This window comes from Hemicordylus capensis, chromosome 3, assembly GCF_027244095.1.
Source record: "Hemicordylus capensis ecotype Gifberg chromosome 3, rHemCap1.1.pri, whole genome shotgun sequence".
NCBI classification, from domain to species: Eukaryota; Metazoa; Chordata; class Lepidosauria; order Squamata; family Cordylidae; genus Hemicordylus; species Hemicordylus capensis.
The window spans coordinates 284,069,424-284,094,604 of record NC_069659.1 but is presented as its reverse complement, the minus strand read 5'-3'; the positions used below and the strand labels follow the sequence as shown (position 1 = coordinate 284,094,604).

The following is a 25,181-nucleotide window of genomic DNA, read 5'->3' as shown; positions in this document are numbered from 1 at the left end:
GAATAGCAACAGATCTCCAACGTTTAAGACAGGAATCCTTTTCAGCCCTACCTTGAGATGTCAAGAATTGAACCTGGGACCTTCTGAATGCAAAGCAGATGTTCTACCACTGAACTGTAGCCACATCCTCTAAAAACAAATAGCTGGTTAACTAGATTCTGAATTCACAATAGGTCACTCCACAATCAAAAACTGTGTTCTAGCCTGCTCCTGTGTGGAAGCAAGGTAGGAGGAAAACCAGGGCAGCTTTTCCTCCTACCTTGCTTCCACATAACTGAAAAAATTGGGAGCACATGCAGCTCCCAAACCCTGCTAAAACACAGCTTTTGATTGTGTGGATGATCTCAATCAGTTCCACTTAGCTCACTAATCCTGATTTATATTTTAACCAGGTTACTTGTGATTACATGAATGCATCCTCCATTTTTTAAGCTGCAACTCCTACACATATAATTTTTGTACAATACTCTTCTTGGCTACCAGTTAACCTTCCCCAACTTGCAGGTCTCAACTACTTTAAAGAGCCATATCTATGCCCCATCTCTGTGTGTATCATACTGTAGGTATTAAACAATGGTGTAGCAGTGGAAGCAAATTAGATTGCTGGAAAATATGGGTCCTTGTCGAGTATCTACATAGATTTGTCAAGCTTCCAGCATAAACTAGGCTGGGGATATCCTTGCCAGTGCCAAAGCATACTGCACCTACCTATAGCTACAAATCTCTGCCTGCAGAACAGAGTGAGAAAGTAAAGTATGTCAATGCTTAGTTTTTGTCCCCACATTTGTTGTTTAAGAACTGAAGCTATTCATTCTATTTCATTAGAAACCTGCATTTAGGTTTTCTTACAGAGTGTGCCCTAGTATTTAGGAGATGTAATTAAGATTTAGAACCAACTAGTATTTGTGCTAAAAAGATGGATAAGCTTAACATTGGCACCTAACAGCAGGAGCATCACCTCCACGGAGTGTAGCAAGCATTAGAAGAGCAGTGATGAGAAGTTTGGAGGTTCAAAATCAAAGGAAAATAATCCCATGCTTCTTGTTTCAGGGCCTGTTCTGAGATCCCATTAAACAGATACCACTTTGTATATTAACAACTTTATTTTAAGTATGTTGGGCAGCACCCAGCAATGGTCTGCACACATGTGCAAGTGTCAGGCTGATCAAACCAATGCTAGATTGTAGAAAGCACCTGTTTGTTCAATATGTAACATTGCTGCTTCTGATAACCGATGTCAAAACAAGAAAAAAGTCACAAGGAATGAAAAGGGCAGGAGCTATCTTGGGAATTATCATACACATCCCTCTATCCTCCCATACATACTTCCCTACATGGACTATGCTAGGAGTCACTCACTGTCAGTTATACCAGTACAAGCTGCCATACTGGCTCTCACTATGACTAACTATTCCCCCATTATTGTAATGACCGTGTTTCTTTAAAAATCAAGTTCTGTGGTTTTCAAGCAATTACTAGGGAGCCTAACAGCTCTACTCCAAGTGGAACTCAAGCATGAATCAAGGCCTCTATAGTAACAACCTGCAGCGGGCATGCATGTCAGACAAGAGGCAGCTCAAAACAAAATAAGACATTCTTATAGCATAAGGCAAGAAGTATGGGCCAGTCTCCCTGAACCTAGGGCAGAAGGCCAGTAACACAGCCCTTCATAGAAGATCCCAGGCTACCCAGATGGACGGTATGTTTTGCAACTTATCCCTTTGGTAACTGATCCACTGAAGTTGTTACCTTTAGTCCCAGTCATGTCATTCTTGACCAAAATTTCACACCGCATAGAACTACAGGTTGTTGCCAAACGTGTGTGACATGACAAAGGAAATAATTTGCTGCCCAGCTTCTCAAAGTCTCACTCAGGGTTGTCACAAGCAAGCTGCAGTTGGTTAAAGCAGGATCTGGACTCCATTCATATAGTTCTCCTCCAGGAGAAATTTCATTTCACTTTGAATGAAATGACTAATGTCCAAATGAGATGAGATGCCTATCATGGATTTGGGCCTGCGTGCTTGATTTTCCAAATGTAACCAGGGGCTGCACAGGGCTCCAATACAGAAAAGGATGGCGGGGGGGGGGGGGAGTGTGTGTGTGTGTGAGAGAGTGTGTGTCTTATGTGTGTAAGTAACTTTAACCCTTTGCCTCTTTCAAGGTCCCAATCTGGATTAGGGCTTCCTGCAGGTGCTATTGGACAAGGGAAAGAGATTTCTATTAGAACCAACAAGATTTTTCTTCCTCTTCCCCCGGGCAATATCAGCCATAGGGTAAAGCTATTTACATTTGAAAAATCAAGCATGCAGACCCCAATCACTCCATAGGTACATTTCAACTAGCTTGGCCCCGAGTGACTTATTCCATGAAGAAGCATTAACACAACTGCAGCTGCTGGAGCCGAAGGCAACTGTCTAAAGTCACAAGAGAGGGTTTGCTCTCCTGGCAGTGCAAGATGATATAGGTGCTCAGGGTACATACTGTAAGAGATGACCAAATCCATCACAGGTAATTGATGAGGAAATTATAAATACATACGTTCATAAGTACTGAGGAGGGTTTGGGTTTTTTTAAGAGCTCATGGAGTGTTACTACAGAGTAGCTTCATGCCGACTATCAGTGCTTAAATAATTCATTTCCCCCCGCACACTCCAATACCACTGCCCTGTGCTATCTTTGTGTGGCTAAGTCATGACACAGTAGTGCTGAAGAATCATGGTGTCAACATTGCCCCTACATCAGCTGCTTGGCAGAAGCTCCCCAAGTCCTGTTTTCAAAGGCTTCACAATGCATCACCTATGGGCCACATTATTTAAAACCAAAAGGGAAGAGAACACTGTCAGAATCCTCAGCAGTGCTCATCAACGGCATGTTGGCACTCAGTCTCTAAGGCAGAGGTTCTCAGACTTGGGTCCCCAGATGATGATGAACCAACTCCCATCATCCCCAGTGTGGCTGGAGTTGATGTGAGTCATAGGCCAACATCATCTGGAGACCCAAATTTGAGCACGCCTGCTTTAAGGGCATCCTCCTTGAAGGAAGAAACATGCATAAGAGTACTAAACATCTCTCACTGAGCATGTGAGAGAAGATACATGTCCCCCTTCTTTCCCCCAAGTTCCAGCCAGTTCTCCTACCACAAAGTCCGAGAATTCCAGTATGATACCTGACTCTTCCAAGGGCACATCTGCCCTTACTCTAGGAAGAGACTAAGTGACAAGGAAAGCTTAGTGACACGGCTTTAATCTCACATTTTCATTTGCAAGATTGTGCATCTTAAATACTGTCCGGGATGTTGCAAGACACACAAGAGTGCACTGCACAGGATGGACTACCTACCAACCCTCTAATCTGCAGGAACGGCTATGAGATTTTCCTCCTCCTTTAGGCTAGGCAGCCCATCCTGTTGTAAACACTGAAACAAAGGTAGGGTACTACTAAAGATCCACTTGCCTACTTCAGTCCTGGAGGCATCTTCTGAGAATGCTGACAACCCAGAGAGCAAAGCAGAAGTTTGTAACCAACACTCAATCGGACTAGACTACATCCAAACTACACTGCCAGTAGCAGAGGGCAATGTTTTGCCCCCGTCTTGGGTAGCTTGAGTCCCTTCCATCTATTGCTCTCCTTCTGCTAATATTTGGCGATTGGTCGACATAAGGCTAGTCATCTGCTGCCTCATCATCTAATACTTTAAGTGGCCAAGAATGTAAAATATTTGGTTTTCAGCAGCAGCATTAAAAAAAAAAGCTTTTAAAAGAAGAAGCACCGCCAACATGTGTCTATTAAAAAGAAATCTACAGAAAACAAAAACAACAACTGTCAAATCAAAACAGATGTGTGGACTTCCCATTCTGTAACATTGCAGAAGCAGCTACAGGGGTTAATACAACTCTGGAATGACAAACCTACCTAAGGAGGTGACTACTCAACTCCCTATGTATTGTAATCGAGTTTATTGTTCCCTCGTGTGGTGCACTCATGGAAAATTACCACTCCAAAAGTAACAGGATCTTCTATGGAGTGGGGATAGTTGCCCAGCTGACCTGACAGTGCTATGCAAGTATGTGGTCAAATGTTAGTGCTAGTGTTAAATAATAGTACAGCAGGACCTAGAAAGTGAGAATGACGGGATGGGGGGCGGGGACTCATGTCGGGCCCAATCAGTAATTCAGTTACCCCTCTAACTTTTCAATAAATAAAATAACTCTAAAAACAGGTATGTAGTGTCCCAGTCATGGTGGCTGAACATGCCCTGGTCATAACCCCTGCACAAGGGGCTAAAGCTTCTGCTTTTACAGAAAGGATCAACATTGTAAACTTTGAGAACACACACAAGATGAAATGGGGTGGGAGGAGAAGGGAATGGGCCAGGACACACTCTGGAGTCACCTTGGGCCCTTGGCTGTGTTAACAGGTGACTCTCACTACTGGATGGCAAGACAAGTACCATCTAGATTAGAAGGAAAGGAAGGTATTTCTGTTCTACACCATGCATTACAAACTAGATCCTAAAATTAATTGTTCTAACTGTCCTGTTGTGGTCCAGATGCTCACATACCAGCCAAAGGATTTTTTTACACGTGCGCATGCACGTGCAGGCGCACACGCACACACACAGGGCATTAAATGAGTTTTTAACTGTTCAGTGTGTGCTTATTTTGTGCTTTTAAAAAATGGGGTGGGAGAGAAGAGATGACCTGGCCATCTAAAAGACAACTGCTGAGCAACTGAGAAGAATTGGATGGCAGACAGGCTTTTGTGCTCATTGTTTTCATGACAGACCTGCATTCTTAAGACAATCCACTTGGAACCCAAACACTGGCTGGTTTCCAGCACTCTCATTTCCATCCTACTAAGCTGCTCAGTTTCTTAGCCATTCTTTCCGTCTCCAGTGTCAAATGCACTCTTTTTCTCCCCCAAAAGTTCACAGGTCAATAGAAAAAGGAGCACTGCTTTCCAACAGGGTTCACTTGCCTCCCACAAGACCAATCAGAAGTCAAGTCAGAACCCTGGCCTTCCTTTTTCCTCCAGGAAAGCCCAGGGCAGGCTGGCAACCAACCAACCATCCACCCATACGCAAACACACAAATGAGGAGCTCCTCAGAAACCCAAGACTCAGAAAAGTGAGTTGAGAACAACACTGAATCTTCAAGGAGACCCCAGAATGCTCTTGGGCTAGAAGGTTTTCCGGTGGATTGCCCGGGAACTGTCTTCCTCGTATTCTTTCTTGGAAACCCACATTTTCTTAAAGGTGTCCAGCGAAGCCAGGATGGAGCCACTGCAGAGGAACCAAACAGCAGGTTAGCCAAATGGCTGGGGGCGGGGGGGCGCTAGCTTTTTTCTCTTATAGCTATTACTAGAGTAGTGGTTTGCAAACTGTATTCTGGCAGACTCTGAGCCTCCCTGGAAGCATATCAGTGATTTCCCAACAAAATTTTCCCCAAAGGTCAGCTTGAGGACCTCCAAGATCATCTCATGTAATGCACTAGGGCAGGGATGCATAACTTCAGCCCTCCAGCTGTTATTGGACTACAGCTCCCATCATCCCCAGCCACAGTAGCCAATACTGAGGGATGATGGGAGTTGTGGTCCCTCAACAGCTGAAGGGCTGGCGTTGTGCAGCACTGCACTAGAGAGTGTTCCAGGGTTCCACATGGGCACCAGTGAGTTCTGGTAAGCCCAGCATGAACCGATTGCACCGTACTACAACATGTCTCCACGTCTTCTACCATGAAGAGGAATGCTGTAACAGGCATGCCAAATACAGAAGGGGTGCCTTGAAAGTGGGAAGCATGAAGACCACTGTGCTAGAGAAACAGCTGCCTACCCTGTTAGGAAAACACCTACATTCTACTCAGGCTCCAAGCCTCTGTCTCTTCCAGGACAGCACCATCAAGGTGTAGCATTACTTAGCCCTCCTTCCGAGGGTCTCCACAACCTTTGGCTACAATAATCTGTACTAGCTATGCCAGAAACTGTTACTGCCCAAATTCTCCTCTTGCACTCAGACAAGACTCCAGTGATCTGGATTAATGGGAATATATCTACGAAAAGATAAACAGGACTAGAATTTCTGTTGTAGGGAATGCTGTACATACCCAATCCATGTAGAATATAATCTCTCTTGAGGAGCAGATATCTGAAAGGGAAAAAAGGGAGGGGAGATCATTCGTTCTCCATATACCAAGCTCAAGCCTGTCACCAAAACCTGAACCAAAGACAAAACTCAACTTCAATATAAAGCCAATAGCTAAGATTCAGCTTTCTCAGTATGTTACTGGGTCCGCTTCCTGTCAACCCCACAGCCGCACACTATCCATCTGGTTTGGTGAGGAAAGAGTTACATGATCACCTGTCATCCAATGAGATGCCTCTCTAAAGCTTATATAAGTTTCATTTTGAACACAGCCTCTCAGAGGAAACCTTGTTACTTTGCATCGGACAAAGTGGACTCCAGCCCATCAAAATTTACACCACCACAATGTGCGAGTCTTTAAGATGGTACAAGACTCTAAGGTTTGCTGCAGCGGAAACCACACACACAGCTCTCCCACCCGGGAACATGTCATTTGGGAAATGTTTTGGTGGACTGACACACAGTGCAGCACCATGTTTTTTACATATGACTGGGTAAGTGACTGCGAATAGTTGCTTAAAGAGACAAATATGGAGAAGCATGTTCTACAGAAGGGGCTGGACTGAGGCAATTGTCTGTACTGGACAAATCAAGATATCCATTCTATAGAAGACACTATCTTTTGCAGGGTCTCAATTCTGCTCGATAAATTTTAAAAAAACAAACCAACCCAGAGAGAGCTCTACCTACCCTGATTTTGACATCCTTGGGGGCCAATTTCTTCACTTCACTCAGAAGCCTGTCACCAAAACCTGGACCAAAGACAAAACTCAGCTTCAGTATAAAGCCAACAGCTAAGATCCAGCTTCTTTTTTTGACTTGATGAAGGTGATGCACGATCTCCTGAAACTCTCTGGGGTTTTCTTTTTTAGGGGCGGGGAAGAGAAGTCTCCCTCTTCTTTATCACTTATCTGCTCCATCCCTTCCCTGGCCTGTTTGTGGTGAAAAGGAGGCTCATGCCTGTACTCTGGCTTGCGCAAGGCTGCTTCTCTTTTCCTTGCTCCCCATTCTAGGAATACCTAAACAAGTCCAACAAGAAGATACACTACGTTGCTGACAAACTGAGGAAAACTACCTGAAGTAGTCCCACTGAAATTAAAAGGACAAGTTAGATGTTCTTGTCTTTTTAATTTCAATGGGGCAGCTTTGAGTAATCCCCCTCAGTCTGTCAGCCACTACCCTGGAAAATGAAAGACAAGTGGAAGAGCTCTGTCGTATTACTGCATGGTACGGTGTGGTATTCTAGATCTCCCTATTTCAGGTAAGGGAAACAACAGAGGGAAATAAACCATTTAAGTAGGGCACACATGGCAAGAGTGTCTCAGCCGTGTTGTTCAGAAAGTATGACTAGGAACCATCACTCAGCTCTCCAGCCTGCCTGTCCAGTACGTCAAACCGTATTTTGAGCGAAAGCCCCATTGCCTCCACGGGGCTAGCTGGAACAAGCATCTTCCTGGCAGCTCTCTTGCCCTGCCCTGCAAGAAAAGGGGGTCTTCCAATCATTTCCAGGGACTAAATGGCAATGTCACCAGCTAGGAATACCCAGCATCTAATTGGCCTGAAGGCAAAAGAGCAAGACAAGGAACCTTTGAAGAGTGTTGAGCCTCCAGAGAGCACAATGTTAGAGAAGAGCGTTCGCCGCAAATCCATATCGGACTTCTGAATGGCAAAGACCAAGACTTCGTGCAGCCCCTCGCACTCCTCCCCAATCAGGTCTGGCCGGAACAGTAGCTCAGGGGCCCGGAATCGGGCGGGGCCAACCTGGAAACAGCACAAGAGAGCGTCAGCCTTCTTGCTGCCACATACAAAAGATCTCTATACGCTTGGAGCAAGGGAATGGTGCATCAAGCTTTTCAGTGGACGGCCCTAAAGGAACACTAAAACTTTCTCGCCTAGGCAATGTCAATGGGGCAGAAAGCACACCATGGGGATTTGCAGGGAGTTCAGTACTGCCCTAAGGAGTGAGAAGTACCAGCCTTTAGGTAAGGTCAAGGACTTGGTCTACTGAAAGCTCTGGACCAAGCCCAGCAACTTGATCTCCTTGCCAAGGACAGCCAATTCAGCTTACGTGAGCTTTTAAACAAGTCATGTACAGCCAGGGCTATGTGTGCACTATAAATGAAGAAAATAAAGCTTGGCAACACAGGCACATTTTGCAGAGGAGCACCCAGTCAGTTTCATGGCTGAATGGGGATTTGAACTCGGGTCCTCCCCCGTCCTAGTCCAACTTAAACAACATCTGGGCCTAGTCTTCACAAACCTCAATAGTGCTTCCATCTGGAAGATAGTACTGAGCTTTCTCGGTTTCTAACGTCTCATCCTTCTGTGGGTTTATGGACAGGTAACATGCCCGCTGCAGAGGAATGACAAGCAAAGTCATTTCATGCTGATCTTTTTGTAAAGAAGACATAGATACTTCTTGACATTCCCCACCACCAATTCTTTTTGCCAGTCTCCCTCCCAGCCACAGTATACTGCAATCGATGTAATATCACAATAATGACTTTTCTTATGGTAAAAGATGAGTGAGACTTAATCCCAGGGAAGCACATACAGGATGCAGCCAAAGTCTGAGATTTCTTGGCCCAGTCACAGTGTCGCTGTGTGAATATGGAACTGGTGACTGGAGGTCTGCCCAATATGCAAAACAGAGGGCAAATTGTCACCAATGACAATCATGCATCTCACTAACATTTATGAGCTAATGTACATGTTTGGAAGAGTCATGTGATGAAGCCTTCCTGGATCTCTACCACTCCAGAGATGGTGGTGAAGATGAAATGTTTGAATGTTCCCTCTACTGAAAGAGAGAGAAAGGAAATTTCCTGTCCACGGAAAGCTGGTATATCAGCGAGAAGGGTCCCATGATAGTTTCTCAGAGGTGGTGGTCTCTGCCACAGGGAAGCATTCAAAATTGCTATCTCACACCTACTTTCTAAAGAGCAGCCATCTAAAAAGGGCTGTACCAGAAAATTTCTTAATATATTAACTGGTCTTCAGTTCCTGCCTGAGAAGCAGATCTGGGATTCAGGGAAGACACTACAGGTACCTCTTTGATGGTTTTGACAATCTCAAACTCAGATGATGTATGGAAGTCATAGCCTTCCTTCCGGAGATAAAGGCGAAGGAAACGAGAGACATCACGGCCAGCTATGTCAATCCGCATAATGGAGTGGGGCATGGCGAACCCTTCGTAAATAGGAACTGCATGGGTGACCCCATCCCCAGAGTCCAAGACCACTCCTGTGGTTCGCCCTGTTGCATAACTACAGAAAGGAAACACATTTCAGAACACACACAAAACAATTTGCAAAAACCAGTATTACCTGATGGGCACACAACAACACTTGCAAAGATAACTATGGGCCAGTTCAAATGTAATGCAGAGCCAGGGTTAAACCACAGTACCAAATAAACCAGGATTTGAACCTAGAATACAGTCTCAGATTCAGATCCTGGTATATTTCAGAACTCTGGTTAGGAAGAGCCAAATTGCTCAGTTTGGACAAAAGAAGCAACCCTGGCTTGTTCTTAACCAGAACTGGAACTATTTCAAGTCTCCATATGAAAGGCACGTGCTCTCAAGACTCAGGGGATGACACATTACGCCAGGATTTGACCCAGCTCTGCATTATGTCTAAACTGGTCCAATCATTTCAGGATAACCCAATTTATTCTGATTGATCTAGAAATAACTAAATGCAATCTTGTTAAAACAGTGATGGCAATTGCTAATTGGATCTGGTAGCAAAAAAGGTTAATGTAGATCCATGGAAAAGGTGCGATGCTGGCTAAATACAAGCAAGTAGAATTCATACAGAAATAACAGGAAGGAACAGTGTCTGCTAGTATGCATGCATCAGTGATCAGTTCCGATCTTGAGATGAACCCAAGTGTCTATTTAGTCACCACATGCAGAATGCCTTAGGAAAAAATGCATTATAAGAGGCAGGCTGCACTCAAACATACTCAGTGGGAAGTAAGCCCCATTGAACACAATGGGATAACTGCCAAGGAAACATATACAGGACTGCACTGTCAATCTTCTATGAGTGAGACCCGTCACACAGGCAACCCCCTGCAAACTAGCGCTGTGCATTGCAGAAGAGGGCTCCTCCTCCATGGTGAGGTCGAAGAAAGCAAGAGGGGGTGAAGAAAAATACTCACAGGCTAAGCACAGCTTGCATGGAGATAAACAGGGCTGGCACGTTAAAGGTCTCAAAGAAAACCTCAGCTGCTCGTTCGCGGTTCTTCCGTGGGTTTAATGGAGCCTCCGTCAGGAGCACAGGATGCTGGGGGTTAGGAACAGAAAAGACTCAGCTGGACTGAACTCCACCAGGGCCCACAGGGACTTTTCCACTCTTCCCAGAGCACGCAAAGAGCACCTCCAGGACTACAATTATAACAATACATTTAACTACTGCTTTTCAGCAACAAAATTCTCAAAGTGGGTTACGTAGCAGAAGGACTGAGAAGATGGTTCCCTGTCGTAAAGAACCTCACAATCTAAAACATCTGACTTTGGAATTAGGCACCTAATACAACAGGAAGAATCCTTTCTGGAACGGAGGGCCATCCAATGAAATGGACTGGACACAGGACAGGCAAACAAAAGTACTGCTTCACACAATGCCTAAGCAATGCATGGAATTCACTGTCATAACCGACAGCTCCTGGCCTACTGTGGCTTGAAAAGGAGATGAGCCGTTCGTGGAGGACAGGCTTAGCAACAACAGCGAGGGAGGACTACTGCCTCCATGCCCTGCTTGTGGGTTTCTCAGAGGGAAATAGAGAGGCTCTTCTCACGATCCGTGAGAAGAGCCATGAGGGGGTTTGCGAGGAGAGTGGGCCAAGCCCACTCTCCCCACAGACGAGCAGTCAGTCTGCTCTGGGCAGCCACAGCGGCCGTCCACATGACTGCCGGCTCCGTCATGGAGTTGGAAGGGGCTGGGGAGTTCGGGGAACACGCGGCCCCCGGAAGCTCCAGCATGCCCTGCATGAGTGCGCAGGGCATGCCGGAGAGACCCCCGAGCCGGGAGGCTGCTTTTCAGCCTTCCGGTTGGGGGTCTCCTCGTGAGTTGCCGTGGCACAGAGACGCGCCACGGCAACTCACGAGCAGAAAAGCTGGGTTTAACTGCCGGGCTACTTAAGCGGGTGACCCGCTTAAGACCCACCAGGCTCGCAGCCAAGCCCGGTGGTTCTCATGATGGGAAGAGATCGGGCTAGTCTCCGCTAGCCTGATCTCCTCCCATCATGTGAATAGCCTCAGAATGTTGTAGTAGATGGCCCTTTGATTGGGTCTAGCAGAGCTCTTCTCCTGCCTTCTCAATGAAAAGTGAACAGGTGGCAAAGCAGCAGCACCAAACTCAATAAGAACATAGGAAGCTACCATATACTGAGTCAGACAGACCCTTGGTCCATCTAGCTCACTATTGTCTAGCAGAGCTGCACAACTGAAATGCCCTAGTGGGCTAGAGCCATCCACAGCTTGGCGTGCAGGGGCCGAGGTCAATTTTTAGCACATTATTACACTAAAATTAATTTAAAATGTTATTAGTTACTTGTGGATCTATTCCCCTTGTCAATGGACTCATAGTTTTAACCAAGGATAGTGGCCAGAAAATAGGTCCTGTCACTGCTCAATCAGTGGGGCCCCTGGAAGGCCTGCCAGCCCCCAACAAATGCCAAGTCCTCTCCTCTCCCTAAATGGCCGTTGCTTTCAGGCTGCCATCCTCAGCATGCTCACATGGGAGTGAGCCTCACTGGGTACACCATGGAACATCTTTCTGAGAAAGCTTGCCTAGGATGGTGCTATAAGGCAGTTTCCAGCACCTGGGTTGCTGTAGAAGACCTGGGGGCCAGTAAAATAGTCCCTGTGCACCAAATCTGGCCTTATGTTGTGCAGGCCCGGTCTACACAGATTGGCAGCGGCTTCTCCAATCTCCAAGGCTGCAGACAGGAGTCTCTCTCAGCCCTGTCTTGGAGATGCCAGGGAAGGAACTTGGAACCTCAGATGCTCTTCCCAAAGTGGCCCCACCCCTTAAGGGGAGTATCTTACAGTGCTCACACATGCAGTCTCCCATACAAATGCAAACCAAGGTGGACGCTGCTTAGCAAAGGGGGCAAGTCATGCTTGCCACCCACAAGACCAGCTCTCCTCTCCAGGAATATAGGAGGCTCTTCTGTTTGGTTTTCTGGCACTTGTGGGTGGAGTGTCAGCTCACCTCCTCGGAGAAGGTCTGAAGTTGGTCTTTTGAATAGACATACTGCCAAATGCGCTCCATGTCGTTCCAGTCCTTTACTATGCCGTGCTCCATAGGGTAGCGTATGGAAAGAAGGCCTCTGTGCTCCTAGCCAAAGGGGACAAACAAGGCAGCAAGTCACTCAGAAAGATCACCTGCCCTGCCCATTTGGAAACTTCGTTCCCCATCCCTCAGAATGTATTCACTTTCTAGGTACTCCCCTGAGTAATACTCTGCTTCCATTTTTCATTTAAAAAGCAGTGCTAATCTTTCCCTGCAAGGAAGGAGGAATTTTTGACAGAGCAGGAAACATTCATTAATGTCAACCTCTTTTCTCCCGTGTAGGAATAAGAACATGATGATCATTCACCTCACTTAACTTTGAATATTCAAGGTCGAGCATACAGCAGGAACACTCCAGTGGCAAATGGGAATGTGTACAACATCGCAGGAATTGTGACTAGAACACAACTTTTCTCCTCAGCTTTTCAAAGTGTGTGTAAATTTTATTTATTTTTATTTATAGCCCCCTCCCCAACCTAAAGCCTTAGAAAAGATTGCAAAAGCAAATGAACAGAAAAGTTCCAACAAATTGTGGAGCGGGGAGAGAATCCACTTTTTGCTTATTTAACCTAGACTCCAGCTCCAACAGGGAAGTCTAACAATGCTTCCAGAAGATGCTCAGACGTGGACTTTGGCAAGCACAAACATATGATGATAAAACATAAACGGATGTCTTGATTTACTGACAAGCACCTTCTAGGCTCCCTATGAACAACAACTACTGGGTTTGTGTTGGACACATGCAACGTATCAGAATTATGTGCTATAATGTAACCAATTTATGCACATATTACACCAGCTATACTATGCACAAAAGAGACATTCAGATTAGATGAAGGCCTCCAATTCATGCGATATTTCTAATGTAGGCCACCATCTGTTGTCCCACCCTGGGTATGAGGCCAGAGCTCTGTAGCAGCATATATGCTTTATATGCAGAAGATGAGAAAGACTCCTGTTGAAACCCTGGATGTGCACGGAACTGGCGGGGGCCGGTTCAAAGGCGGCAGGGTGGGTGGGGGACACCTTTAAGGGCGGGGGAGGGTGCACTTACATACAACCCCTGCCGCGTTTCCCCTGCCGGCACCCTCTTAAAAACCAGTCCAGTGGGGCAGCAGCGTAACCCCCTGTCGCCCCATTCCCTCCTCAGTCCGGAAGTATTATGCGTGCGCGCGTCAGGGTGCGCATGTGCGTGGGGTGCTTCCAGTAACTTCTGACCGAGGATGGGATGGGGCGGCAGGGAGGTACACTGTTGCCCCACCGGACCAGTTTTTAAGAGAGCGCCAGTGGGGGTTAGGGTAAAGTGGACCCTCCCCTGCCCTTAAAAGGTGTCCCCCCCCACCTTCCAACGGGCTGAACTGCCGGCTGTTTGAACAGTAGGTTTGTGCCCATCCCCAGTGGAGAGCTGCTGCCAGTCAGTGTGGGCAACACGGAGCTAAAGAGACCAAGGGTCTGCCTCAGGATAAGGCAGCTTCCTAGGTTTTCCTAATTGTGGACTTGTTAAGAGGAACCACATGGATGGCAAAAGATGATGGTCAAAGGCCTGGACTCGAAGCATAGGTCTCAGTCACTCTGAAAGTAGAGGATGATCAATACAATTTTCCTTACCTCAGCTTTTGGCCCAATGAAAATATCACCTTCCAAAGCTCCCGCCATAACGCGAACATGCTTTGGTCTGCCCACACTGAAACAGAGGGTGCAAAAAATGAATGCTTCTCTCACTACATAAAGTACAGATCAGGGATGTGCATGAACCAGTTCAGCATTCTAGGAATAGAACACCAAACCAGCCCAGAAACCAGCGTTCAAACAGGTTTGAACGTGGGAGTGGGGAGGGTGCCCTGCCGTGTTTCCCCTGCTGGCGCTGCTGCCAAAAACTCTGGCACGGGGCAGCTGAGTACCATCTTGCCACCCCGGTCAGTGATAACGAAGTGGCCGGTGCACGTGCGCATGACACACACATGCACAGGGGATTCGCACATGTGTGTGCTGTCTGCATGTGCGCCGGCCACTTCCATTATCATGTTGACCGAGGTGGTAAGGAAGTATTCAGCCACCCCGCACCAGCATTTTTGGCAGCAGTGCCGGCGGGGCGGGGGAAACGTGGCAGGGGAGGTAAGGGCACCCTCCCCACTCCTTAAAGGAGCCCCCCATCTGCCTTCCAGGAGTGCACAGATCCGGTTCCATGAACATCCCTGTACAGCTCTAATAGCGCAATGCTTCTCTGACTTCACTAGTGACAGTAAAGTTGTGCCGTCGAGTCGATGTCAACTCCTGGCAGCCACAGAGCCCTGTGGTTGTCTTTGGTAGAATACAGGAGGGGCTTACCATTGCCATCTTCCACGCAGTACAAGATGATGCCTTTCAGCATCTGCCTATATCGCTGCTGCCAATTTGAACCAGCAACCTATTGCTCCCTAGGCAAGTTACTTCCCCACTGCGCCATTAGGTGGCAAAGGCATAATAAAGAACATTTTACAGGGTTGTGAGATAAGAAGTTGAGAGGTTGCCGTTTGCTTGCCTCTTTTAAGAATCTCCCCAAATTCCAAAACCCACAGGGAGATTCATGAGGATTCCAAAGCCCTTCTTGTTCAGAAATTCTGCTCCACTGCATCCTAGTACACCATGCATTAGCCTAGCCGATCAGTATGGAAAGCTAAAGGTTTCAATTCCCAGGCCAATTCCCAGCATGTATCCAAAGACCCACTCTTCCCCACACATAGATACTACAATTAAATATGGGATTCATGGAGCATCCTAACATCCTCCAAATTATCAGAATACTTACTAGTTTGGAAAACAATACTTGGGTATTTGATCACCAGCAAAGCCAGCTTTAATCATGCCAGAACCCTATGGAGGGAGAAAATTGAAGACAATTGTGTAAAAACAAGCCATTATTGACTATAAGGCACTTCATTCCCTGTAGCACTACTCCAACAATGAAAGCAAATTCAAAAGAAGTAATGGCCTAGCACAAGTAGTCTTCTCTCTATCCATCCCAATGCAAAAACCCCACCCAACAAATATCAGGATGAAAGATGTGTGCCATGGAATGTCAGTGACTTCATGTGACCACTAGAGGGAGCAAATACTAGTCTCCACTCTTCTCCAAGCCCTAGACCACACAAGCGGAAGGGTTCCCCCTACACAGCAGAAAAAAACCCAAAGAAATTCTGTTAGCTGCTTCACAGGCGCAGGAAAGGCTTCACACCGAAAGCACATGTGGCAGAGGAGGTGCAAAGAACAAAAATAACCCAGGAGATAAGAGCCAGATGTAGGAGTCATTGCTCTGAGGCAGATTATGTTGCTTTATAGCTAATGGAACACAGACCCAGAGCTTCCCTTTCCCCTCCCTCACCGGAAATACTTCCACTTTTGCAAAGCCCTTGGAAAGTTGCACGCAAAGCACTATAGGGATGTCCACACACCGGCTTGAAGGCCCTTTTCTGGAGGGCAGAAGTTTGGCAGTCCGGCCAGTTCGGCGGTGGGTGTTTACCTTTAAGCAGGACGGAGAGTGCTCTCCCCACACCGTGTTTCCCCCACCAGTGCTATGCCAAAAATTGCTGGCACAGGGTAGCAGCATACCCTCTTGCCACGCCAGTCAGCCAGTGGCAATTTTCAGCACAGTGCCAGTGGGGGGAAACGCCGGGGCAGGGGGGAGAAGAGCACCCTCCCTCCTGCTTAAAAGGTACCCCCCCCCGGCTCCGCTGTCTGCCGGCTTGCACATATCCCTAAATCACTATAGCAAGTAGACCAATCATTTGTTCCTTGAACAGTTTTCATTTGCCACTGCTGCTCCCCAGCAGTCACCTCTATGGCACCAGAGCTGCAACATCACTGCAGAGCTTCAACATGAATCTCTGCCAGGGGGAAAAATATGCTGATCTCAGAAGTCACTTGATTAGCTCTTTAAATATTGAAGAAGATAGTCATAGTCTAAACTGATTTTGACTATATAGTAAGTGGAGGCTTTACAGCATGCATCTCCAAAAAGGTTGGGGTGGGTGGTGGGTGGGCACCATGAAGACAGAACATTACTAACAAATGCTGCTGCGTTTGTCTAAGGTTTCAGAGCATTTTGCCTAAGAGAGTGAATGGGAAATAACTAATGTCCGTTAAGCCTAGTTTCTAAATATGAGGGGACTGAAGTTGACAACACTGGTGAATACTACCTGAAGATTGGCAGAAGGGTGAAAATGAGGAAGATACACACAACAACAAATCATTTAGAATGACACATTTCCCAATTAAGCATTTCTAGCTGTGGGGGCAGAATAGTGTGTGTTTGTCAGCCTCCTTGGATCATCTTGACAAGAAAAGAGGGTTATAAATCATTTAAAATAAAATCCATAAATTTGTGAGCAGAGCCAATTCTGAAAACTTGCATTATTAATTATTATTATTATTAACATATTATATCCTGCTCTTCCTCCAAGGAGCCCAGAGCAGTGTACTACATACTTAGGCTTCTCCTCACAACAACCTTGTGAAGTAGGTTAGGCTGAGAGAGAAGTAGCTGGCCCAGAGTCACTCAGCAAGTCTCATGGCTGAATGGGGATTTGAACTCGGGTCTCCCAGTCCTAGTCCAGCACTCTAGCCACTACACCACGCTGGCTCTCATGAATATATAATGAAATATTACTATATAATTAGGATATCCTTCAAATTTGTACAATCAACCACGTCTTTAATGCGGGGGGGATTTGATGAAAGAAGCTGAGACCCATAAAGATGTTTAGAGGAAAGGGAGAGAACCCATCCTAAGCCCTCTCCCCCACTCCACCATCTCTTTAAGGAGGAAGTCCCTTTACTTGCTAAAAGGATGGTGGTGAGGGAGGAAGGTATATAAAGAACAGAGATGTGCACAAAATGGCAGACGGCCACTTTGGCGTGGGTTACCTTTAAGGAATAAGAAGGATGCTCGCTCTCTCTCACACACACCCCAGTCCTTAAAAGGTAACCCTACGCTGCTGAACTGGTTTGGAGAACCAGAAAAGAAAATACACTCACTGTTAACCACACATTACTTTGCCAAAGAAAAGGGAAGGACAGGAAGAATCTTATAACCAAGATGCAAATCAGAGCTGGTCTTGTGGTAGCAAGCATGACTTGTCCCATTAGCTAAGCAGGGTCTGCCCCCTAGTTGTATATGAAAAGGAGACTAGAAGTGTGAGCACTGTAAGATATTCCGCTCAGCGGATGCCACTCTGGGAAGAGCAGAAGGTCCCAAGTTGCCTCCCTGGCATCTCCAAGATAGGGCTGAGAGAGATTCCTGCCTGCAACCTTGGAGAAGCCGCTGCCAGTCTGTGAAGACAATACTGAGCTAGATAGACCAATGGTCTGACTCAGTATGTGACAGCTTCCTATGCTCCTATGTTCTATTTTAAAACATTCTTCAATTATCCAGAAACTAAAGGAGACATAACTCATTGCACCAGCTTTGGAAGCAGCCTCGTTTAACTCTCCTTTTGTAGCCTATGAAGAATCATATTGTTTAAATAAAAGTACAGCAACAAACTGCTTGAGGAAGATCAGCCAAGCGCATTTAAAAAGTATTCAGGAAGACAGGAAAACATAGCATTGGTTTCAAAATGCATGATAGGGGAACAGACATCTATTCCGATCCCAGAGAAAGGCAAGGCACATATACGCTCACAAGATCATTTGGGCTCAGTGTAGCCACACATCCAAGCCACGCCTTCTCTCACCTTTTCATGTCTGACCAATCACAACAGATATACCAACTAGGTGGAGTATAAGGGTCAAGAAGACAACATGCACTCCAGGATCCAATCACCACAAAAGACCTCCAAAAAAAGGTTGGACAAACTGCATCCAGACAGGCGGCTGGATAACCTCAAGCGAATGGGGGCAGAATAAGCCAATCAGAGGACGAGAGGCCCTCGATTAGCGAGCACCGTTCTTCAGAACGCGCCGTTCCGTGACAGACTGACAAGTGAGTTAGCCAATAAGAGCGAGAGCTTGGTCATCGAGAAGGAGAAAAGAGGAACCAGGTTCGGCGGGCCGGTGACGGCGGCTGAAAGCACCGAATGAAATAGGGGAGGGACATCTGGACAGGAGGAGCCGCCGATTGGGCTGTAAGAGCAGCAAACGGCCACAGTTCACAGCGATCACATCTGTACGTCCCCTCCCCCACCTCCTCGCAGGGCCGGGCCTGAGGCGCCCAGTCAGGGCTGGACTCACGTTATCAATCACCACCGGCTGGTTCGCAATCACATCGTAGGACTCCATGGCGAGCGCCCGTGCGCCGCCGCCGCCGCCGCCTCAGTCACTTCCCAGTAAGCGACAGCTCAGACGGTTAAGCGCATGCTCCGAACAAGGGATAGGTCGTGCCGGGAAAACGAGTCTCTGCTGCAGAAAACACAAACTCCTCCCACTTGCTTGTCGGGAGTCTGGGTCATTCCCAAGTCTACTTGCAGTGTGTGCTGGGAAGCATTTTCGCGGTGGATTATGGGAATTGTAGTTCTATACTGTGGACGCTTTGAGCGTAGTCTCCTTTGTGAAAACAGCTAGGTCAAACCTTCCTCCTCGCCCGTAATAGGCCGTTGGTGTGTCTCTCCCTTCCTTATTGTTTGACATTCATTTGTGAGTGGATTTCTAAGAGAAGCACAGAATTTCAAGTTTAGCTGTATGTTATTCTGACTACCCTATTCGCACCACACACTTCTAATGTGGAAGATGTTTTCCCTAGTTCTAGATATATGGTTGGCTGTGATTGCAATCGCCACTCACATAATAAGGAGTACTCTGCACATGGTCAGAGGTTATGATAGGGTGAATATTTATATATATCGCTTTTCAACAAAAGGTTCCCAAAGTGGTTTACATAGATATAAATAAATTTTAAAAATGGCTCCCTGTCCCCAGAGGGCTCGCAGTCTAGAAACATAAGACAGACACCAGCAACAGCCACTGGAAGGGTTATGACGCCACATTTCCAGTACTGAGCTACAGTGCAGGATTATGCATATTTACTATTTGGAATCATGATAATCTATTAACAGACTTTGCAAACCATTGCTAAGGCTTGTAGTGCCTCCCCAATCACCACTCCCCAATAGGAGGCAATGCCTTCTCCCATCAAGGCTGGCTCATCAGTTTGGCTGTATATTCCTGTTCTAGTGGTTGATAATCTGTTTTCTGCTGGCTGCTGCAGGAAATAGGAGAAATTCTAATATTCATTCTAATATTAATTTGATTTTAAATTAGTAATAGAGCAGAAAGCATTCATAACATGATGGGAACTGTAGTTTCACAGTAGCTTGAACAGTGCTTCAGTTCCCATCATGTTATGAATGCTTTCTGCTCTACTACTAATTTAAAATCAAATTAATATTAGAATGAGTATTACAATTTGTAGTTTCCCAGCATTTTTTGGTCTGGCTACGTCCACTGCTAAATAGTTTTTGAAATATTAAAAGATTAACGAGCTTGACTTGTATTTTTCAGCTGATATTATGGTAAAGTTATCTGAAAGATGGGTGTCAGATGTTTGGACAGGGGGCGCAATTTCAGTGCTTGCTCTAGGCACAATTTTCCCTAGTTACGCCTCTGTGTAAGATATTCCCCTTAGGGGATGGAGCCACTCTGGGAAGAGCATCTAGGTTTCAAGTTCCCTCCCTGGCTTCTCCACAATAGGGCTGAGATAGATTCCTCCCTGCAACCATGGAGAAGCTGCTGCCAGCCTGTGTAGATAATATTGAGCTAGATGGACCAATGGTCTGACTCAGTATATGGCAGCTTCCTATGTTCCTATGCCTTTTCTCTAGGTTGCATTTCTACTGGGGCAATATTGCACATTCATACTACAATATTTTGTTGCTAGAAAAATGCTATTTCTCTTCAAGGCTGCTCACATGAGCAGCCCAGGGGCATAACTACTATTAGGCAAGGGGAGGCGGCTGCCTGGGGGCCCCCACGCCTCGAGGGGCCCCCCAGAGGCAAGTCACATGACTATATATTGTGAAGTGTGTGTGTGTGTGTGTGTGTGTGTGTGTGTGTGTGTGTGTGTGTGTGTCAGCAAGGGGCCCATTTTAAAATTTTGTCTCTGGGCCCACTCCAGCCTTGTTACGCCCCTGGAGCAGCCCTAACTAGGCTTTGGCAGCCCTACCTGGGTAGGGCTGCTCGTGTGAAGTGCTGAGATTGAGGGCAATCCTGGTGCTGCCTCCCTCGGTACCCTGGGAATTTTACCCAAACATTTACATAGGTATAGGGTTGTGTGTTTGCTCAGGCTGCATGCAGCCCAAGCAGACAGAGCTGGGTGCCTAGAGTGCCCAACTCATGGCAGAATCCCTCAATGCACCACACTTATCACGCAGTACATTTTCCCAGCCTCCAGAATGGTGTGTGCCTCCTGGCAGCGCTGGTTATGTGGGTGTGTGAGCCATGTGGGTGTGTGAGCCATGTGGGTGTGTGAGCCATGAGGCTGTGATCGCCGCTGGATCATCTGGGGGGAAGGTACGTGCCATCCTGCCTTCCGCCTGCCCACCCTCCCTGGCCCAGCAAAAGGTCATGTGAATGACCTTTTCTTCTTCTTTCCAACACAGCTGTAGATCCAGGACCACCTCAAGGCTGCAAATCTGTGTGCTTTCAGAAATTGCATGCCACTTATCATGGGAATCCTTGTTCTGCATAGGTCACAAGGCCATCCATAGATCATCCATAGATTATCGGGGAGGCTGAACTCCACTGATGATTATAGGAATCCAATCCCCTACCTCCTTAGGTTTCAAGGCTGGCTAACCACTATTATCTCTTTGTCCAGATTAATCCTGAATCAGCTTGCCTGCTTTCAGTCTTCAATCACAGCCACACACAGTGTAATGACTAGGACCATAGAACTTGATTAAAAGGAACTTGAGAAATATTTTACTGTCAGTATACTGTTGACACTGAACACTGTTTGTATACAGTTTTGCTTAGTGGCCTCGTTGACACTAAACGAGAGTGGGGGCATTGTGGGAGAGCAGACCTGAACCTTGTAGGACACCACATAAAATATTCCAGTCACTGATCTATTGCCAATTGTTACATTTGATGCCAGGAATGAAATCACTCTATGAACATATGCCACATCCTACCTAGTTGTGTCATCAGCATTACAGGGAATACTGTTCCCTCTTTGAGATGCTCAGACATGCTGGTTTCTAACAACCTTGTTTCTGTTTATTTGCTAAGGGTTTGTTTCTATGCCTGAAAGGTGATGTGTACATTACCTTTGAAGAAAGCAGTTCTCAAGAAATCCCAGCAACAGAACCAAGGCTGCAAACCTACACATAGTTAACAGGGAGAAAGCCCTCTGTCAGTGGATCTCCATGCAGAGCAAACATGCACACATGTTGTCAGTAAGGGCCAATACACTGTCCAGTCTCTACAGCCATATTTGTCCTGTTCACAACGATGGAAGTTCAACTCCTGCAAAGACTCCTGTAAAGATGTATAATGAGCATCAGGTTTGCAGTGAATCAAACATACATCATTGTGGAATTACACCTTCTAATGAATATAAACTTATCCTGAAAGAACAGTCTCATGTCCAACTTTCAGATAAGAAGCCACAAAAAAAGTTTCCAAAGAGTAAAAACTATGGAATGCAAACAATATGCAATCCTATGAATGCTCAATTAGGAGTAAGTCCCATTGAATAATGTAGCCTTTACTTCCAAAAAAACTGCAAACACCAAACAATCAATTAAGCAACACCAATTAAAATCAGTCAATACTGCAATTAAAAAATCTTCCAAACAGAATAACCAAAAGGTGTTAACTGTTCAGTATCCATCTACAAATGGATGCAGTTTAGGTGCCACCACAAAAAACGCCCTGCCCCCAAGAGATGCCAACTTTGACTGAAGCTATCCCTGAAGATTTCCCCCTCCTCCCAATATTTTTCACAATACCAAGCCACCAAAATCCAAAGGATTGCTTTCAATCATTCCCTGGAGATTGATGCTGATTCCTGGAGACCACAGGCCAGTTCTGGAGGGTTGGCAACTTTATGTCATGGTACCTGAAGGCCAGAGAGCAATCTCTCAGCAATGGATTTCAAGGCAGAAGCAGGTTCCTGTCGAGGTTATTATGAGACTTATGTCCATATAGCAACTGAAGGACCACCACCACCTTGTGAGTGAGTAAGCACTAGCAGGAAAATGTCTTTCTTCCTAACACCTGGATATTTCAAGTCAATGAGTGAGAGTGGATGCTGCGATTTATGTCCTCTTCCCTCACTTCTTTTTAATCTTCTTAGGGTATGGGACTGTAGCTCAGTGGCTGGGTATGCAGAAGATCCCAGTTTCAATCCCTGACATCTCCAGTTAGGACGGGGAAAGACTCCTTCTTGAAGCCCTGGTGACGCTGCGACCAGTCTGTGTAGACCATACTGAGCTAGACAGACGAATCGTCTGACTCGCAAAAGGCCGGTTCTTATTTTTCCCCGTCTGGCCTTCGCAACGGGACAAGGAGGCTCATCTTAGGGCAAGGCTCTTAACCCCGCCTCCGCCTCCGGGCCGGAAAGAACGCGGGATGGCAGGTCGGCGTCGCTAGGTGTCAGGCGTGAGCCTCTGTAAGGGGTTAACGCCGAACAGAGACGAAGGAGGGCTTGCGTCGGGCCCATCCTCCAGTATGCTCCAATTGGCTTAGTCGCCTGCCGCTCAAAACAGGAGGGGGGCCGCCGCCGCCCCCGCTCTTGCTGCCTGGGCCGGGCCGGGGTCTCGAAGGGAGTTTGGAGCGACGTTTTGGAGTGTGCGGGCGAGGTTGGGTCTGCTCGCCCACCCGCCCAGGCGAGCGCAGCCCCGTCCCCTCCCCGTTCTTCGCAGGCTCCCTCATGGAGACCGCCGCCCCCGCTCCCCCTCCTGGCCCCACGGCGGGCCCCTTCCCCCCACTCTTCCCCCCGGGGCTGCACGGCATCTATGGTGAGTGCCGGCGACTGTACCCAGAGCAGCCCAACCCCCTGCAGGTCACCGCCATCCTCAAGTACTGGTGAGTGGAGCCTGGAGGTTTGGGCAGATGATGGCTTAGGGGTTTGGGGTTAGGGACGCTGCTTTCCAGAGGCCCTTTGGGGCCTGGGTGAGGGGGAGAGAGGGGGTAAGAGAGGCTCTCTGTGTGGGGTGGGGGCGCTGGGTGTGGTAACGGGGGTAGGAACCTGGCAGGGAAGGTCTGTAGGCTCGGTGCCCGTGGGAGTAGCCTCGGTAGGTGTGGGGTTGGTAGGATGGCGAGGGTGTTCGTGGGGAGGGCCTGTTGGGGCTGTCTAGGTGATCGGTGGGGTTATTGATGGCTGTGGTTCCTGACTTGGAGGTGGGGGAGGGGGTCTTAGGTAGCATGGAAGGAGCTGATTCATCAGAGGACTGGGAGTAAGTAGTGGGTTGCACTGGGAGAGAGGTGTCTTTCTTTGTGAGTAGGAGTGTAGCTGCCTAGGCAGAGAACTGTCTACGGCTTTGGTTGGGTCTGATTTGGAAAAGAGAATTGAAGAGCTGGCTGTATTTTGTGATCTGGTGTGTGTGTGTGTGTGAGATAAGTGTGGCATGTGAGCTGTGTTTGCTAGGAAGTCGTTTGGGCTCTACAGGGACTGGTTGATAGGGTGAGATTGTGCATGTGAGGTAGACTGAAAGAGCAATCTTTCTTAAACTTGCTGTGAGTAGCCTCCTTAGAAGTGCAGAAGAAACTGTTACAGGTGCTCTAGCATGACTGTTCAACAGATAGAGTTAGTTGAAGATCTTTATTAGGTCTCCACCCCTCCCCTCTCTGTTCTGATGCAGTTCTTCTCAGATGGGAGCACATGTTTTAAGGAGGCACTATATATGGGGCAAAAGTCCACAAATAACTTTGTGACGTGTTTGTGTTGTACCATCTTGGTGTTTCTTTTTATCTGTGTAGTCTAACTTTTTCCCTGTGCTACTTCGTTTTTCTTTACTGACTTAATTTTTACTTGTCTCTGAGTAGTCTTGTGTGCACACACACACACACACACACACACACTCTCTCTCTCTCTCTCTCTCTCTCTCTCTCTCTCTTTCTGCAGTCAAGGTAAAGAGTTTTCACACATGCAGTGAACATGAGCTTGGCAACATGTGCTTGGAGAGGAGAACTGGTCTTGTGGTAGCAAGCATGACTTGTCCCCATAGCTAAGCAGGGTCTGCCCTGGTTGCATCTGATTGGGAGACTTGATGTGTGAGCACTGCAAGATATTCCCCTCAGGGGACGAAGCCGCTCTGGGAAGAGCAGAAGGTTTCAAGTTCCCTCCCTGGCTTCTCCAAGATAGGGCTGAGAGAAATTCCTGCCCTCAACCTTGGAGAAGCCGCTGCCAGTCTGTGAAGACAATACTGAGCTAGATAGACCAATGGTCTGACTCAGTATATGGCAGTTTCCTATGTTCCTATGTAACTGTTTCCACATGAGTATGTAATGCATGTCATCACATATGCTGATACTTCTTCTTATTATTATTATTATTACATTTATATCCCTCTCTTTCTCCAAGGAGCCCAGTACTACATACTTGAGTTTCAAGTACTACATATTTGAGTTTCTCTTTCACAACAACCCTGTGAAGTAGGTTAGGCTGAGGGAGAAGTGACTGGCCCAGAGTCACCCAGCTAGTTTCATGGCTGAATGGGAATTTGAATTCGGGTCTCCCCAGTACTAGTCCAGCACTCTAACCACTATACCACGCTGGACCTCCTTAGCAAGAGCATAAGCACCCACATACTTACAGT

At 46.9% G+C, this 25,181-nt stretch overlaps 2 protein-coding genes across 7 annotated transcripts in view; one reads left to right on the top strand and one right to left on the bottom strand.

Moving 5' to 3' along the window:
• Nucleotides 1-1,084: 1,084 nt before the first annotated feature.
• Nucleotides 1,085-22,955, bottom strand: ACTR1A (actin related protein 1A). 4 transcript variants are annotated; one of them, XM_053312339.1, is made up of 13 exons: nucleotides 22,481-22,955; nucleotides 21,687-21,897; nucleotides 18,655-19,068; nucleotides 15,236-15,300; nucleotides 14,056-14,131; nucleotides 12,367-12,492; nucleotides 10,310-10,434; nucleotides 9,192-9,408; nucleotides 8,403-8,495; nucleotides 7,729-7,903; nucleotides 6,833-6,894; nucleotides 6,105-6,145; nucleotides 1,085-5,284 (listed from the first exon to the last, which is right to left on the bottom strand). In XM_053312339.1, exons 3-13 carry the CDS (start codon nucleotides 18,700-18,702, stop codon nucleotides 5,182-5,184), a joined length of 1,131 nt encoding a protein of 376 aa, XP_053168314.1. In that variant the 5' UTR covers nucleotides 18,703-19,068; nucleotides 21,687-21,897; nucleotides 22,481-22,955; the 3' UTR covers nucleotides 1,085-5,181. The 4 variants fall into 4 exon arrangements, with proteins under 4 accessions (XP_053168314.1, XP_053168316.1, XP_053168315.1 ...); XM_053312341.1 differs by lacking the exons at nucleotides 18,655-19,068; nucleotides 21,687-21,897; nucleotides 22,481-22,955 and adding an exon at nucleotides 17,877-17,974; XM_053312340.1 differs by lacking the exons at nucleotides 18,655-19,068; nucleotides 21,687-21,897; nucleotides 22,481-22,955 and adding an exon at nucleotides 15,662-15,712.
• A 50-nt stretch (nucleotides 22,956-23,005) lies between these two features.
• The window catches only part of SUFU (SUFU negative regulator of hedgehog signaling), a 97,854-nt gene continuing 95,678 nt past the window's right edge, over nucleotides 23,006-25,181 (top strand). For 2 of the 3 annotated variants that reach the window (XM_053312337.1, XM_053312336.1), the window contains exon 1: nucleotides 23,006-23,448. In XM_053312337.1, coding sequence (XP_053168312.1) covers nucleotides 23,294-23,448 — 155 coding nt within the window. In that variant the 5' untranslated portion in view covers nucleotides 23,006-23,293. Of the gene's footprint in view, nucleotides 23,449-24,134; nucleotides 24,170-25,181 lie in introns of those variants that run through there. The other variant, XM_053312338.1, reaches the window with a different exon arrangement.